Genomic DNA, 17642 nt, shown 5'->3' on the forward strand with positions numbered 1-17642 from the left:
AACGTTGAGGGTATGGGTAGGGTGGGGCCTGAACGTTGAGGGTATGGATAGGGTGGGGCCTGAACGTTGAGTGGGTAGGGTGGGGCCTGAACGTTGAGTGGATAGGGTGGGGCCTGAACGTTGAGTGGATAGGGTGGGGCCTGAACGTTGAGTGGATAGGGTGGGGCCTGAACGTTGAGTGGATAGGGTGGGGCCTGAACGTTGAGTGGATAGATCCAGACTAGAGCTTGGGGTCTGATCCATACTAGAGCTTGGTTTTCTGATCCATGCTAGACTGACTGGAAGATGAGTGCCTGGTCAGGTCACTAAACACACACACACACACACGCACAGGCATGTACTTGCATGTACTCACAAATGCCTGTATGCACACAGACACATTCACACTAACATACATACAGTCGTGTCCAAAAGTTTTGAGAGTGCCTGGGGCCTGAACGTCTCGGGTATGGATAGGGTGGGGCCTGAACGTTGAGGGTATGGATAGGGTGGGGCCTGAACGTTGAGGGTATGGATAGGTTGGGGCCAGAACTTTGAGGATATGGATAGGGTGGGGCCTGAACGTTGAGGGTATGGATAGGGTGGGGCCTGAACGTTGAGGGTATGGATAGGGTGGGGCCTGAACTTTGAGGGTATGGATAGGGTGGGGCCTGAACTTTGAGGGTATGGATAGGGTGGGGCCTGAACGTTGAGGGTATGGATAGGGTGGGGCCTGAACTTTGAGGCTATGGATAGGGTGGGGCCTGAACTTTGAGGGTATGGATAGGGTGGGGCCTGAACGTTGAGGGTATGGATAGGGTGGGGCCTGAACGTCTCGGGTATGGGTAGGGTGGGGCCTGAACGTCTCGGGTATGGGTAGGGTGGGGCCTGAACGTTGAGGGTATAGATAGGGTGGGGCCTGAACGTCTCGGGTATGGGTAGGGTGGGGCCTGAACGTCTCGGGTATGGGTAGGGTGGGGCCTGAACGTTGAGGGTATGGATAGGGTGGGGCCTGAACGTTGAGTGGGTAGGGTGGGGCCTGAACGTTGAGTGGATAGGGTGGGGCCTGAACGTTGAGTGGATAGGGTGGGGCCTGAACGTCTCGGGTATGGATAGGGCTCTACTGGCAGCTCAACACTCTGTGGACTACTGATTACAAGATCCTGCCTGAGAACCAACAAAGGACCCCCTGGTGTAAAATAACACAATAAAGAGACACTCCAAATCAACTGGTGACAGACAGGGGAGAGTATTAGGCTAGTAATTAATTAGATGGGGTTCAGTGGTCCCAAGCAGCAATCCCCCAATCAGAGTTCTGAGGAGATAATTAACATCAATGAGATGAAGAGATGAGAAGAGGAAAGGAGGAGAGGAGAAGAGGGGAGAGGAGATGGGAGGAGGAAAGGAGGAGAGGAGAAGATGGGAGAAGAGGGGAGAGGAGATGAGAAGAGAGAAGAAGAGGGGAGAGGAAAAGAGGGGAGAGAACAGGAAGGAGGGGAGAGAACAGAAGAGGATAGGAGAGGAGAAGAAAGGAGATGTGAAGAGGGGAGAGGAGGAAAGGATCAAATCAAATGTATTTATATAGCCCTTCGTACATCAGCTGATATCTCAAAGTGCTGTACAGAAACCCAGCCTAAAACCCCAAACAGCAAGCAATGCAGGTGTAGAAGCAAGGTGGCTAGGAAAAACTCGGAGAAGAGGGGATAGGAGAAAAGGGGAGAGGAGAGGAGAAGAGGGGAGAGAATGAGAGAGAAAAAGAGGGGAGAGGAGAATAGCGGAGAGAAGATGGGAGAGGAGGGGAGAAGAAAAGAGGGAAAAGGAGAATAGGGGAGAGGATGGGAGAGCTCCAGACTCGAGCTTGGGGTTTGATCCAGACTAGAGCTTGGGGTCTGATCCAGACTAGAGCTTGGGGTCTGATCCAGACTAGAGCTTGGGGTTGATCCAGACTAGAGCTTGGGGTTGATCCAGACTAGAGCTTGGGGTTGATCCAGACTAGAGCTTGGGGTCTGATCCAGACTAGAGCTTGGGGTCTGATCCAGACTAGAGCTTGGGGTTGATCCAGACTAGAGTTTGGGGTTGATCCAGACTAGAGCTTGGGGTTGATCCAGACTAGAGCTTGGGGTTGATCCAGACTAGAGCTTGGGGTTGATCCAGACTAGAGCTTGGGGTCTGATCCAGACTAGAGCTTGGGGTCTGATCCATACTAGAGCTTGGTTTTCTGATCCATGCTAGACTGACTGGAAGATGAGTGCCTGGTCAGGTCACTAAACACACACACACACACACACACACAGGCATGTACTTGCATCTACTCACAAATGCCTGTATGCACACAGACACATTCACACAAACATGCATACAGTCGTGTACAAAAGTTTTGAGAATGACACAAATATTAATTTTCACAAAGTTTGCTGCTTCAGTGTCTTTAGATATTTTTGTCAGATGTTACTATGGATACTGACGTATAATTACAAGCATTTCATACGTGTCAAAGGCTTTTATTGACAATTACATGAAGTTGATGCAGAGTCAATATTTGCAGTGTTGACCTTCTTTTTCAAGACCTCTGCAATCCACCCTGGCATACTGTCAATTAACTTCTGGGCCACATCCTGACTGATGGCAGCCCATTCTTGCATAATCAATGCTTGGAGTTTGTCAGAATTTGTGGGGTTTTGTTTGTCCAGCGCCTCTTGAGGATTGACCACAAGTTCTCCATGGGATTAAGGTCTGGGGAGTTTCCTGGCCATGGACCCAAAATATAGATGTTTTGTTCCCCGAGCCATTTAGTTATCACGTTTGCCTTATGGCAAGGTGCTCCATCATGCTGGAAAAGGCATTGTTCGTCACCAAACTGTTCCTGGATGGTTGGGAGAAGATGCTCTCAATGGATGTGTGGGTACCATTCTATATTCATGGCTGTGTTCTTAGGCAAAATTGTGAGTGAGCCCACTCCCTTGGCTGAGAAGCAACCCCACACATGAATGGTCTCAGGATGCTTTACTGTTGGCATGACACAGGACTGATAGCGCTCACCTTTTCTCCTCCGGACAAGCTTTTTCCGGATGCCCCAAACAATCGGAAAGGGGATTCATCAGAGAAAATGACTTTACCCCAGTCCTCAGCAGTCCAATCTCTGTACCCTTTGCAGAATATCAGTCTGTCCCTGATGTTTTTCCTGAAGAGAAGTGGCTTCTTTGCTGCCCTTCTTGACACCAGGCCATCCTCCAAAAGTCTTTGCCTCACTGTGCGTGCAGATGCACTCACTCCTGCATGCTGCCATTCCTGAGCAAGCTCTGTACTGGTGGTGCCTCGATCCCGCAGCTGAATTAACTTTAGGAGACAGTCCTGGCGCTTTCTGGACTTTCTTGTGCACCCTGAAGCCTTCTTCACAACAATTGAACCGCTCTCCTTGAAGTTCTTGATGATCCAATAAATGGTTGATTTAGGTGCAATCTTACTGGCAGCAATATCCTTGCCTGTGAAGCCCTTTTTGTGCAAAGCAATGATGACGGCACGTGTTTCCTTGCAGGTAACCATGGTTGACAGAGGAAGCTTCCAGTCTGTTATTCGAACTCATTCAGCATGACAGAGTGATCTCCAGCTTTGTCCTTGTCAACACCAACACTTGTGTTAATGAGAGAATTTGGTCCTTTTGTTCGCAGGGGTAAAATGGAGCGAATTTTTTGGGGGAGATTCAGTTCGTTTGCATGGCAAAGAGGGACTTTGCAATTAATTCAAATTATTCTGATCACTCATCATAACATTCTGGAGTATATGCAAATTGCCTTCATACAAACTGAGGCAGCAGACGTGAAAATTAATATTTGTGTCATTCTCAAAACTTTTGGCCACGACTGTACTTGGGCGCATACAAATGTGCATATGCACACACAAACACACATCTCTCTCATCCCAGAGTGATGTGCCTAGCAGGCCTGTCCTGTCTGTGCCAGGGGTTGTGACATGGCTACTGACTGACTAGCAGGTTGTCCACAATGTGATTCCACTCAAAGACAAGACGCCTTCACGTGTTTTATATCTGCATACAAAGCATTCCCACGGACAGGGACGCTTGGCAGGTGTCAGTCACTAGAGAACATTTAGTCACTTCAGATAAGATACTGGCTCAGAACAGCACTGACATTGATATGTACGAAAGACAGGACAAACAAAAAATGAACCCAGTGAAAGGGGTCAGATCCGGTCCCCTACTAACAGATTCTCAGAGTAGGAAGGTTAGATCTAGGATCAGATCCGGTCCCCTACTAACAGATTCTCAGAGTAGGAAGGGCTGATCTAGGGTCAGGTCCGGTCCCCTACTAACAGATTCTCAGGGTAGGAAGGGCTGATCTAGGGTCAGATCCGGTCCCCTACTAACAGATTCTCAGAGTAGGAAGGGCTGATCTAGGATCAGGAGCTTTATGTTACCAGTTCAGTGTCTTGATTTAAAGAGTCAAAGTATATTACCGGTTCAGTGAATTGATTTAAAGAGTCAAAGTATATAACTGGTTCACTGAATTGATTTAAAGAGTCAAAGTGAATTACCAGTTCAGTGAATTGATTTAAAGAGTCAAAGTATATTACCGGTTCAGAGTCAAAGTGAATTACCGGTTCAGTGAATTGATTTAAAGAGTCAAAGTATATAACTGGTTCACTGAATTGATTTAAAGAGTCAAAGTGAATTACCAGTTCAGTGAATTGATTTAAAGAGTCAAAGTATATTATCGGCTCAGAGTCAAAGTGAATTACCGGTTCAGTGAATTGATTTAAAAGAGTCAAAGTATATAACTGGTTCACTGAATTGATTTAAAGAGTCAAAGTATATAACTGGTTCAGTGAATTGATTTAAAGAGTCAAAGTATATAACTGGTTCACTGAATTGATTTAAAGAGTCAAAGTATATAACTGGTTCACTGAATTGATTTAAAGAGTCAAAGTATATAACTGGTTCACTGAATTGATTTAAAGAGTCAAAGTGAATTACCGGTTCAGTGAATTGATTTAAAGAGTCAAAGTATATTACCGGTTCAGAGTCAAAGTGAATTACCGGTTCAGTGAATTGATTTAAAGAGTCAAAGTATATAACTGGTTCAATTTATTTATTTAAAGAGTCAAAGTATATAACTGGTTCAGTGAATTGATTTAAAGAGTCAAAGTATATAACTGGTTCACTGAATTGATTTAAAGAGTCAAAGTAAATGACCAGTTCAGTGAATTGATTTAAAGAGTCAAAGTATATAACTGGTTCACTGAATTGATTTAAAGAGTCAAAGTATATAACTGGTTCACTGAATTGATTTAAAGAGTCAAAGTATATAACTGGTTCACTGAATTGATTTAAAGAGTCAAAGTGAATTACCGGTTCAGTGAATTGATTTAAAGAGTCAAAGTATATTACCGGTTCAGAGTCAAAGTGAATTACCGGTTCAGTGAATTGATTTAAAGAGTCAAAGTATATAACTGGTTCAATTTATTTATTTAAAGAGTCAAAGTATATAACTGGTTCAGTGAATTGATTTAAAGAGTCAAAGTATATAACTGGTTCACTGAATTGATTTAAAGAGTCAAAGTAAATGACCAGTTCAGTGAATTGATTTAAAGAGTCAAAGTATATTACTGGTATGAAAAGCTCATCACACCTAAACCTGTATGACTTATACAATAGCAAACTACTACAACCTGCCCCGGTGCCTGGGTAGCAACGAGTACATGTTTAACTGCCAACATTCAGTATCTCTTCTTATTCTTCCTCGTCCTCTTCCTCTTCCTCCTTGAAGAGAACTCCAAAACCAGACCACATTATGTTGATTATTCACCGAAAGATGAATATGCCATCGTCGCAGGTTAGCTGTGCATTTTACAAAATTTGTTTTTTTTCAACAAAATGCAGAGTAATTATGGCATATCGTAGGTTGAAAAGCCGCTTCATTCACAGTGAACTACTCTGATACCAGTATACCACTGCTGTTAATGTTGCTACTGTACTGCTGTCACAATAATAATGTGAAAATAATAAATTAAGGTTAATTAAATGCTATTTGACTCATAAATTACTGGAAATAAATCCAGTAATAATGTCTGTTTGTCTGCCAGTCGACCCAACCTTCTCTCTCTGCAGTATAAATCAGGTAGTAATGTCTGTCCACCTGTCTGTCTACTGGTGGGCTCTGCTCTCTCTGCCTTGTAGCATGATTAGCATGTAGCATGATTAGCATGTAGCATGATTAGCATGTAGCATGATTAGCATGTAGCGTGATTAGCATGTAGCGTGATTAGCATGTAGCATGATTAGCATGTAGCATGATTAGCATGTAGCATGATTCATATAATATAATTGTAGGCAGTACTGTAAAACTGGTGGATTATCTCATTGTATTAAGTAATTATGCAGCAGACTTCCTGGACATATTGTGGGATAAATGAAGCATTATACAAACCTGATTTCCTGGACATATTGTGGGATAAATGAAGCATCATACAAACCTGATTTCCTGGACATACAGTGAGCTCCAAAAGTATTGGGACAGTGATTTATCTTGTGTTTTTTTGGAGGGGGGGGCTCTCTATTCCAACACTTTGAATTCGAAATGATACAGTGACTATGAGGTTAAAAACAACACCTGTATGTGAGAAATGCTGTTCATTGATGACCATCTCAGTGGTCAACAGCATAGTGCACTCAAAGCTCATCACTAAGGACTAAGGACCCTTGTACTAAACACCTCCCTCTGCAACCGGATCCTGGACTTCCTGACGGGCCGCCCCCAGGTGGTAAGGGTAGGCAACGACACGTCTGCTATGCTGATCATCAACACTGGGGCCCCTCAGGGGTGCGTGCTTAGTCCCCTCCTGTACTCCCTGTTCACCCATGACTGCATGGCCAAGCACGACTCCAACACCATCATTAAGTTTGCTGATGACACAATGGTGGCAGGCCTGATCACCGACAATATAGGGAGGAAGTCAGAGACCTGGCAGTGTGGTGCCAGGACAACAACCTCTCCCTCAACGTGAGCGAGACATCGGAGGCGATTGTGGACTACAGGAATAAGAGTTCAGAGCATGCCCGCATTCACATCGACAGGGCTGTAGTGGAGCTGGTCGAGCTTTAAGTTCCTTGGTGTCCACATCACTAACAAACTATCATGGTCCAAACACACCAAGACAGACGTGAAGAGAGCACGACAACGCCTATTCCCCCTCAGGAGACTGAAAAGATATGGCATGGTTCCTCAGATCCTCAATAAGTTCAACAGCTGCACCTCACTGCTTGATTAGAAAACTGCTCGGCATCCAACCGCAAGGCACTACAGAGGGTAGTGCGAACGGCCCAGTACATCACTGGGGCCAAGCTTCCTGCCATCCAGGACCTCTATACCAGGCAGTGTCTGAGGAAGACACAAAATTGTCAAAGACTCCAGCCCCTCAAGTCAAAGACTGTTCTCTCTGCTACCGAACAGCAAGCGGTACCGGCCAAGTCTAGGTACAAAAGGCTCCTTCCTCAAGTGATAAGACCGCTAAACAGTTAACCAAATAGGTACCCGGACTATTTGCATTGGCCCCCTTTTTTATTCTGCTACTGAGTAACACCTTCACCTTGGAACACCTTCACCTAGGAACACCTTCACCTAGGAACACCGTCACCTAGGAACACCGTCACCTAGGAACAACGTCACCTAGGAACACTTTCACCTAGGAACACCTTCACCTAGGAACACCTTCACCTAGGAACACCTTCACCTAGGAACACCTTCACCTAGGAACACCTTCACATAGGAACACCTTCACCTAGGAACACTGTCACCTAGGAACACCGTCACCTAGGAACACTGTCACCTAGGAACACATTCACCTAGGAACACCTTCACCTAGGAACACCTTCACCTTGGAACACCTTCACCTAGGAACACCTTCACCTAGGAACACCGTCACCAAGGAACACCTTCACCTAGGAACACCTTCACCTAGGAACACCTTCACCTAGGAACACCTTCACCTAGGAACACCTTCACCTTGGAACACCTTCACCTAGGAACACCTTCACCTAGGAACACCGTCACCAAGGAACACCTTCACCTAGGAACACCTTCACCTAGGAACACGTCACCTAGGAACACCTTCACCTAGGAGCACCTTCACCTAGGAACACCGTCACCTAGGAACACCTTCACCTAGGAACACCTTCACCTAGGAACACCTTCACCTAGGAACACCGTCACCAAGGAACACCTTCACCTAGGAACACCTTCACCTAGGAACACGTCACTTAGGAACACCTTCACCTAGGAGCACCTTCACCTAGGAACACCGTCACCTAGGAACACCTTCACCTAGGAACACCTTCACCTAGGAACACCTTCACCTAGGAACACCGTCACCTAGGAACACCTTCACCTAGGAACACCTTCACCTAGGAACACCGTCACCTAGGAACACCTTCACCTAGGAACACCTTCACATAGGAACACCTTCACATAGGAACAACTTCACCTAGGAACACCGTCACCTAGGAACACCTTCACCTAGGAACACCTTCACCTAGGAACACCTTCCTATTATTGAGTTGCACCCGCCGTCCCCTTTGCCCACAGAACAGCCTCAATTCGTCGATGTATGGACTATACAAGATGTTGCTAGCCCATGTTGACTCCAATGCTTGTGTCAAGTTGGCTGTATGTGGTTTGGGTGGTGGACCATTCTTGATACACACCGGAAACTGTTGAGCATGAAAAATCCAGCAGCGTTGCAGTTCCTGACACAAATCGGTGCGGCCTGGTACCTACTACCGTACTCTGTTTAAAGGCACTTAAATATTTTGTCTTTGCCCGTTCACCCTCAACGGCTCACATACACAATCAATGTCTCCATTGTCTCAAGGCTTAAAAATCCTTCTTTAACCTGACTCCTCCCCTTAATCTACACTGATTGAAGTGGATTTAACAAGTGACATCAATAAGGGATCATAGCTTTCACCTGGATTCACCTGATCAGTCTATGTCCTGGAAAGAGCAGGTGTTCCGATTGGTTTGTACATTCAGTCTATATTATTTATATTCCAGACTCCGGTCTCTGATCCAGAAGCAAATTTCCTGCAATTCTATCAATTTTTGCTATGGGGTTTTGTACTGTGTATGTATACTGTATACTGTATACTGTATACTGTATTCTCATTCTAATATTTATTCTGTATACTGTATTCTCCACATAGCTCATTATAATATTTATACTGTATACTGTGTGTGTGTGTGTGTGTTTGTGTGTGTGTGTGTGTGTTGCATGCGTGTGTGTGTGTTGCATGCGTGTATGTGTGTGTGTGTGTGTGTGTGTGTGTGTGTGTGTGTGTGTGTGTGTGTGTGTGGGTGTGTTGCATGCGTACGTGTGTGTGTGTGTGTGTGTGTGTCACTGGATACTTAACCATCTGCCATACACCCTGAGCAGGCCCAAAGCTGCAACACCAACACCAGGTTCCACCAACCAATCACAGCCACTCATAGGCATCATCCCCATTTTATGGTCCAATTAGAGTAGCTGACGCTAATCCCATTCATTTTTTTTAAAACTCTGCATTTTTGATTTATTTTTAACATTCATTGTTGAGTCAAGCTGTTTCTGCGTAATATTGTGACTGTGGCAGGTAGAATATAGTCACATTTAAAATGACGCACGTTCATTAGGGGGGGAAAATGAACCTATTTGAGAGGAATGCTGTGAAGGCAATCCCCATAAAGGATTGGCCACAGTGATTACCAGAGAATATAACTCCACATTGTAAATACTGTACCTGTTGAAGTTAATCGGACAGGAACTGTGACGATGAGAAAAGGTAAAAGACTGGTCGAGGTCATAGCAGGAGAGAAGCTCAATTCAAACCTCTCAGCCAGTAGACCCTTGTGTCTGACTGACAGCATCAGATATAATATCTCACTGTTAATCAATTCAATTCATCTAGAATCTTCTGTTTCTCTCTAAGCCCACGACCACACCGCCCATACATTCCTGGAGGACTTTACAACCACAGATTCCCTTTACAACCACAGATTCCCTTTAAAACCACAGATTCCCTTTAAAACCACAGATTCCCTTTACAACCACAGATTCCCTTTACAACCACAGATTCCCTTTACAACCACAGATTCCCTTTACAACCACAGATTCCCTTTACAACCACAGATTCCCTTTAAAACCACAGATTCCCTTTACAACCACATATTCCCTTTACAACCACAGATTCCCTTTACAACCACAGATTCCCTTTAAAACCACAGATTCCCTTTAAAACCACAGATTCCCTTTAAAACCACAGACTCCCTTTAAAACCACAGATTCCCTTTAAAACCACAGATTCCCTTTAAAACCACAGATTCCCTTTAAAACCACAGATTCCCTTTACAACCACAGATTCCCTTTAAAACCACAGATTCCCTTTAAAACCACAGATTCCCTTTAAAACCACAGATTCCCTTTAAAACCACAGATTCCCTTTACAACCACAGATTCCCTTTACAACCACAGATTCCCTTTAAAACCACAGATTCCCTTTAAAACCACAGATTCCCTTTAAAACCACAGATTCCCTTTAAAACCACAGATTCCCTTTACAACCACAGATTCCCTTTAAAACCACAGATTCCCTTTACAACCACAGATTCCCTTTACAACCACAGATTCCCTTTAAAACCACAGATTCCCTTTACAACCACAGATTCCCTTTAAAACCACAGATTCCCTTTAAAACCACAGATTCCCTTTAAAACCACAGATTCCCTTTAAAACCACAGATTCCCTTTAAAACCACAGACTCCCTTTAAAACCACAGATTCCCTTTAAAACCACAGACTCCCTTTACAACCACAGATTCCCTTTAAAACCACAGACTCCCTTTAAAACCACAGATTCCCTTTAAAACCACAGACTCCCTTTAAAACACTGGTGTTTACAAGATAGACATATCAGGGTGGGGTGTAATTCATATCAGGGTGGGGTGTAATTCATATCAGGGTGGGGTGTAATTCATATCAGGGTGGGGTGTAATTCATATCAGGGTGGGGTGTAATTCATATCAGGGTGGGGTGTAATTCATATCAGGGTGGGGTGTAATTCATATCAGGGTGGGGTGTAGTTCATATCAGGGTGGGGTGTAGTTCATATCAGGGTGGGGTGTAGTTCATATCAGGGTGGGGTGTAGTTCATATCATGGTGGGGTGTAGTTCATATCAGGGTGGGGTGTAATTTACATCAAGGTGGGGTGTAATTCATATCAGGGTGGGGTGTAATTCATATCAGGGTGGGGTGTAATTCATATCAGGGTGGGGTGTAATTCATATCAGGGTGGGGTGTAATTCATATCAGGGTGGGGTGTAATTCATATCAGGGTGGGGTGTAATTCATATCAGGGTGGGGTGTAGTTCATATCAGGGTGGGGTGTGATTCATATCAGGGTGGGGTGTAATTCACATCAGGGTGGGGTGTAATTCACATCAGGGTGGGGTGTAGTTCTGTGTTCCTATAAACATAAATAAAGGTTTAATTCACTACACCGCCTGTATGACCTTGTGCCTGGCAGGGTTCCATGTGGGAAGGAGAGAGAGATTGTGTGTGTGTGTGTGCGTGTGTGTGTGCGTGTGCGTGCGTGCGTGCGTGTGTGTGTGTGTGTGTGTGTGTGCGCGTGTGAAACATGCAATAAGTATGTGTGTTCCCATTTGTGTATCTGAGTGTGTATGGGGCTCATCCTGCTGAAGCCCTGAAAGCCTTGAAACCCAGCTGAAACCTGGCAGACTGGGGGGTTGAAATATTAACAACCAACACATGGCCTTCTCCTCCTCTCCTCCTCCTCCTCCTCCTCTCCTCCTCTCCCTCTGTCCCCAGGTCCCTGAAGGAGAGCCGCAGTAGATTCAGCACCAAGACAAACACAGCGCCGGCCAGACATGCTGCAGGGGCTTTACATTCTAATGCCTTTGTTGGTTTTCCAGAATATGCTTCCATGTCACCCTGGACGGGATCCCAGTGTTCTCGTCAGGGTCTCAAACAGAGGTGAGGCATATTATTATTGGTAGTAATATGTATTATTTGGAGGTTGTTGGTGATGGTAAAATGGTATATTTCCGTATTGGTGATGGTATAATGGTATATTTCCGTATTGGTGATGGTATAATGGTATATTTCTGTATTGGTAATGGCATAATGGTATATTTCCATATTGGTGATGGTATAATGGTATATTTCTATATTGGTGATGGTATAATGGTATATTTCTATATTGGTGATGGTATAATGGTATATTTCTATGTGTCCGGAGAGGGGAACAGACTCTCTTATCCAGAGCCACTACAGTAGTGAATCATTTAACAGACTCTCTTATCCAGAGCCACTACAGTAGTGAATCATTTAACAGACTCTCTGATCCAGAGCCACTACAGTAGTGAATCATTTAACATACTCTCTTATCCAGAGCCACTACAGTAGTGAATCATTTAACAGACTCTCTTATCCAGAGCCACTACAGTAGTGAATCATTTAACAGACTCTCTTATCCAGAGCCACTACAGTAGTGAATCATTTAACAGACTCTCTTATCCAGAGCCACTACAGTAGTGAATCATTTAACAGACTCTCTTATCCAGAGCCACTACAGTAGTGAATCATTTAACATACTCTCTTATCCAGAGCCACTACAGTAGTGAATCATTTAACAGACTCTCTTATCCAGAGCCACTACAGTAGTGAATCATTTAACAGACTCTCTTATCCAGAGCCACTACAGTAGTGAGTCATTTAACAGACTCTCTTATCCAGAGCCACTACAGTAGTGAATAATTTAACAGACTCTCTTATCCAGAGCCACTACAGTAGTGAATCATTTAACAGACTCTCTTATCCAGAGCCACTACAGTAGTGAATCATTTAACAGACTCTCTCATCCAGAGCCACTATAGTAGTGAGTCATTTAACAGACTCTTATCCAGAGCCACTTACAGGAGCAGTTAGGGCTGTGTCTTTCTCAAGGGCACATCGACAGGTTTGGGGATTTGTACCAGTGACCTTTCAGTTACTGGACCAACGCTCTTAACCGCAAGGCGTTCTACAAGTCCTGAAACTATCGTCTGGTCATTGTGGGCATTAAATGGTTAAGTGAGAGAGAGAGAGAGAGAGAGAGAGAGAAAGATGTGAACTGGGTTATGGAGGGGGCGTTGTCATGGTGATGATAAACCATTGAGAATCCATGAGCTTCCACGCAAACATACTGAAACTCCTCAGATATATATCGTAAAGGATGAAAACACGACATATGATATAGCCTACATTTGATATTTAAAAAAAAAGAAACACGAGAAGGAGAATAGAAAAATCTGACCACAAAAAAAACAAAAAAGGAATGAAAGATGATCGGAATCCACATACGGAATGTGGTACCGACCACAGAGTTAAAAACTTATATATTGCTATGGTTACTACTTCCTGTTCACTTCCTGTTTGATGCTCTTCCTCTGGGGCGCTTTGCTGGCAGGCAGCAGGCAGGGCAGGGCGTATGAGGTCAAACAGAGAGGTGAAGAAAAGCTTAACAATGGAGCTGCCAGCCTGCCAACGCCCTCCACCTCATCTCAGCTGAGCTCTTGAACAATACCAGCCTGCCAATGCCCAACACCTCATCTCAGCTGAGCTCTTGAACAATACCAGCCTGCCAATGCCCTCCACCTCATCTCAGCTGAGCTCTTGAACAATACCAGCCTGCCAATGCCCAACACCTCATCTCAGCTGAGCTCTTGAACAATACCAGCCTGCCAATGCCCACCACCTCATCTCAGCTGAGCTCTTGAACAATACCAGCCTGCCAATGCCCACCACCTCATCTCAGCTGAGCTCTTGAACAATACCAGCCTGCCAATGCCCTCCACCTCATCTCAGCTGAGCTCTTGAACAATACCAGCCTGCCAACGCCCTCCACCTCATCTCAGCTGAGCTCTTGAACAATACCAGCCTGCCAATGCCCACCACCTCATCTCAGCTGAGCTCTTGAACAATTACTAGTCTGCCAATGCCCTCCGCCTCATCTCAGCTGAGCTCTTGAACAATACCAGCCTGCCAATGCCCTCCACCTCATCTCAGCTGAGCTCTTGAACAATACCAGCCTGCCAATGCCCACCACCTCATCTCAGCTGAGCTCTTGAACAATACCAGCCAGCCAATGCCCTCCACCTCATCTCAGCTGAGCTCTTGAACAATACCAGCCTGCCAACGCCCTCCACCTCATCTCAGCTGAGCTCTTGAACAATACCAGCCTGCCAATGCCCAACACCTCATCTCAGCTGAGCTCTTGAACAATACCAGCCTGCCAATGCCCAACACCTCATCTCAGCTGAGCTCTTGAACAATACCAGCCTGCCAATGTCCAACACTTCATCTCAGCTGAGCTCTTGAACAATACCAGCCTGCCAATGCCCACCACCTCATCTCAGCTGAGCTCTTGAACAATACCAGCCTGCCAATGCCAAACACCTCATCTCAGCTGAGCTCTTGAACAATACCAGCCTGCCAATGCCCAACACCTCATCTCAGCTGAGCTCTTGAACAATACCAGCCTGCCAATGTCCAACACTTCATCTCAGCTGAGCTCTTGAACAATACCAGCCTGCCAATGCCCACCACCTCATCTCAGCTGAGCTCTTGAACAATACCAGCCTGCCAATGTCCAACACTTCATCTCAGCTGAGCTCTTGAACAATACCAGCCTGCCAATGCCCACCACCTCATCTCAGCTGAGCTCTTGAACAATACCAGCCTGCCAATGCCAAACACCTCATCTCAGCTGAGCTCTTGAACAATACCAGCCTGCCAATGCCCAACACCTCATCTCAGCTGAGCTCTTGAACAATACCAGCCTGCCAATGCCCACCACCTCATCTCAGCTGAGCTCTTGAACAATACCAGCCTGCCAATGCCCACCACCTCATCTCAGCTGAGCTCTTGAACAATGCACAGCTGTTCGTGACTGGCCTGTCTGTGGTGGTTGGGAGGGGAGGGGCTTTGGGAGAGAGAGAGATATATATATATATATATATAGAGAGCGAGAGAGAGAGAGAGAGAGAGAGAGAGACAGAGAGAGAGAGAGAGAGAGAGAGAGAGAGACAGAGAGACAGAGAGAGAGAGAGAGAGAGAGAGAGAGAGACAGAGACAGAGACAGAGACAGAGACAGAGACAGAGACAGAGACAGAGACAGAGACAGAGAGAGAGAGACACAGAGTAAGAGAGAGAGAGAGAGAGAGATGCTGCTGGGGTACAGTTATGGTAATATATTTTCTCTCTGGGTTTGATTGTCTTTAGGGTTCGTGTTTACTCTGTCCTGTAACCTTTATTCATACAGTTTATGCTCATTGAGGTAAAATCTCTTTATTGCAACAGACGTTTAGTTAAGAGGGACATTCTGGTTCACAGGAAGGACACATTTAGAAGATCACTTCAAAATACACACGGACAACATCCAGAGTAAAGAAGCAGTGTTTTCGTAGTGGCATCACAAAACATTTCAATAACGTTCTGTGTTTCTAGTTGTGTTTCGTGTTATTACCTACGCCACGAACAGAGTGGTAGGACTCACCACGGTGCAGCAGAGAGGCCAGAACCACCAAGCAGTTACCAACGCTGCCAGTAACAACAGCACCAGGAAGACGATGGCTACAGCGAAGCCGTCCGACTGACGGAGAGACAATAATACACACGTTAGATGCACACACACACACACACACACACACACACACACACACACACACACACACACACACACACACACACACACGTTATACACACACACACACACACACACACACACACACACACACACACACACACACGTTATACACACACACACACACACACACACACACACACACACGTTATACACACACACACACACGTTATACACACACACACACACACACACACACACACACACACACGCACGCACACACACACACACACACACACACACACACACACGCACGCACGCACGCACGCACGCACGCACGCACACACACACACACACACACACACACACACACACACACACACACACACACACACACACACACACGTTATACACACACACACACGTTATACACACACACACACGTTAGACACATGTTATACACACACACCAATGTTAGACACATGTTATACACACACACACACACATGTTATGCACACACACACGTTATACACATGTTAGACACATACACACAGTACAACAGTAGATAAACACACAAACATTAAACATTTTAATGAACGAGTGGATATAGATAGTAGATACAGACAGTTTTAGACCTTGTACATGAGGTAAATGCATTTAAATACTGTAGACAGAAAAAAGAATAAAGATTGTTAAAAGCATAACAGAAGGTAAACTCACACATGTTGAGGCGTGGATGGTGAAGGCACTAGAGATGAAGGATTTCCCATGGTTCAGACTGATCAGCACATCCATCGACCTAGAACCACACACAACGTTAACACCATCGACCTAGAACCACACAAAACGTTAACACCATTGACCTAGAACCACACACAACGTTAACACCATCGACCTAGAACCACACAACATTAACACCATTGACCTAGAACCCCACACAACGTTAACACCATTGACCTAGAACCACACACAACGTTAACACCATCGACCTAGAACCACACAACGTTAACACCATCGACCTAGAACCACACACAACGTTAACACCATCGACCTAGAACCACACAACGTTAACACCATTGACCTAGAACCACACACAACGTTAACACCATCGACCTAGAACCACACACAACGTTAACACCATCGACCTAGAACCACACACAACGTTAACACCATCGACCTAGAACCACACAACGTTAACACCATTGACCTAGAACCACACACAACGTCAACACCATCGACCTAGAACCACACACAACGTTAACACCATCGACCTAGAACCACACACAACGTTAACACCATTGACCTAGAACCACACACAACGTTAACACCATCGACCTAGAACCACACACAACGTTAACACCATCGACCTAGAACCACACAACGTCAACACCATCGACCTAGAACCACACAACGTTAACACCATCGACCTAGAACCACACAACGTTAACACCATTGACCTAGAACCACACACAACGTCAACACCATCGACTTAGAACCACACAACGTCAACACCATCGACCTAGAACCACACACAACGTTAACACCATCGACCTAGAACCACACACAACATTAACACCATCGACCTAGAACCACACACAACGTTAACACCATCGACCTAGAACCACACAACGTTAACACCATCGACCTAGAACCACACACAACGTTAACACCATCGACCTAGAACCACACACAACGTTAACACCACGACCTAGAACCACACAACGTTAACGCTACAAAAAGACTAGGGCCCTGGTCAGATGAAGTGTACTATATAGGGGATAAGGTGCCGTTTGGCTGGGCCCTGGTCAAATGAAGTGTACTATATAGGGGATAAGCTGCCGTTTGAGACCCTATGACTTATTTAACAAGAGGTGGAGGCCAAAGCGAGGCCAAAACGGTGCAATTAAAAGCCTAATGATGAACGGCAGAGCTATTTCCATATGTCTATTACACCACGTCCCATTAACCATTATCTTTA

General features: G+C 45.2%; 1 protein-coding gene across 1 annotated transcript in view; it reads right to left on the bottom strand.

Annotated features, from left to right (window-relative positions):
* LOC110525181 (anthrax toxin receptor 2) overlaps positions 1–17642 on the bottom strand; it is a 69988-nt gene that overhangs the window by 6948 nt on the left and 45398 nt on the right. The window contains exons 10-11 of the mRNA XM_090236874.1: positions 16385–16463; positions 15578–15673 (exon numbers count right to left, since the gene is read on the bottom strand). Of these exons, the coding sequence (XP_090093000.1) occupies positions 15578–15673; positions 16385–16463 (175 nt within the window). The remainder of the gene's footprint in view (positions 1–15577; positions 15674–16384; positions 16464–17642) is intronic.

The sequence above is a fragment of the Oncorhynchus mykiss genome, chromosome 6 (assembly GCF_057628025.1).
Source record: "Oncorhynchus mykiss isolate SJ-2025 chromosome 6, ASM5762802v1, whole genome shotgun sequence".
NCBI lineage: Eukaryota > Metazoa > Chordata > Actinopteri > Salmoniformes > Salmonidae > Oncorhynchus > Oncorhynchus mykiss.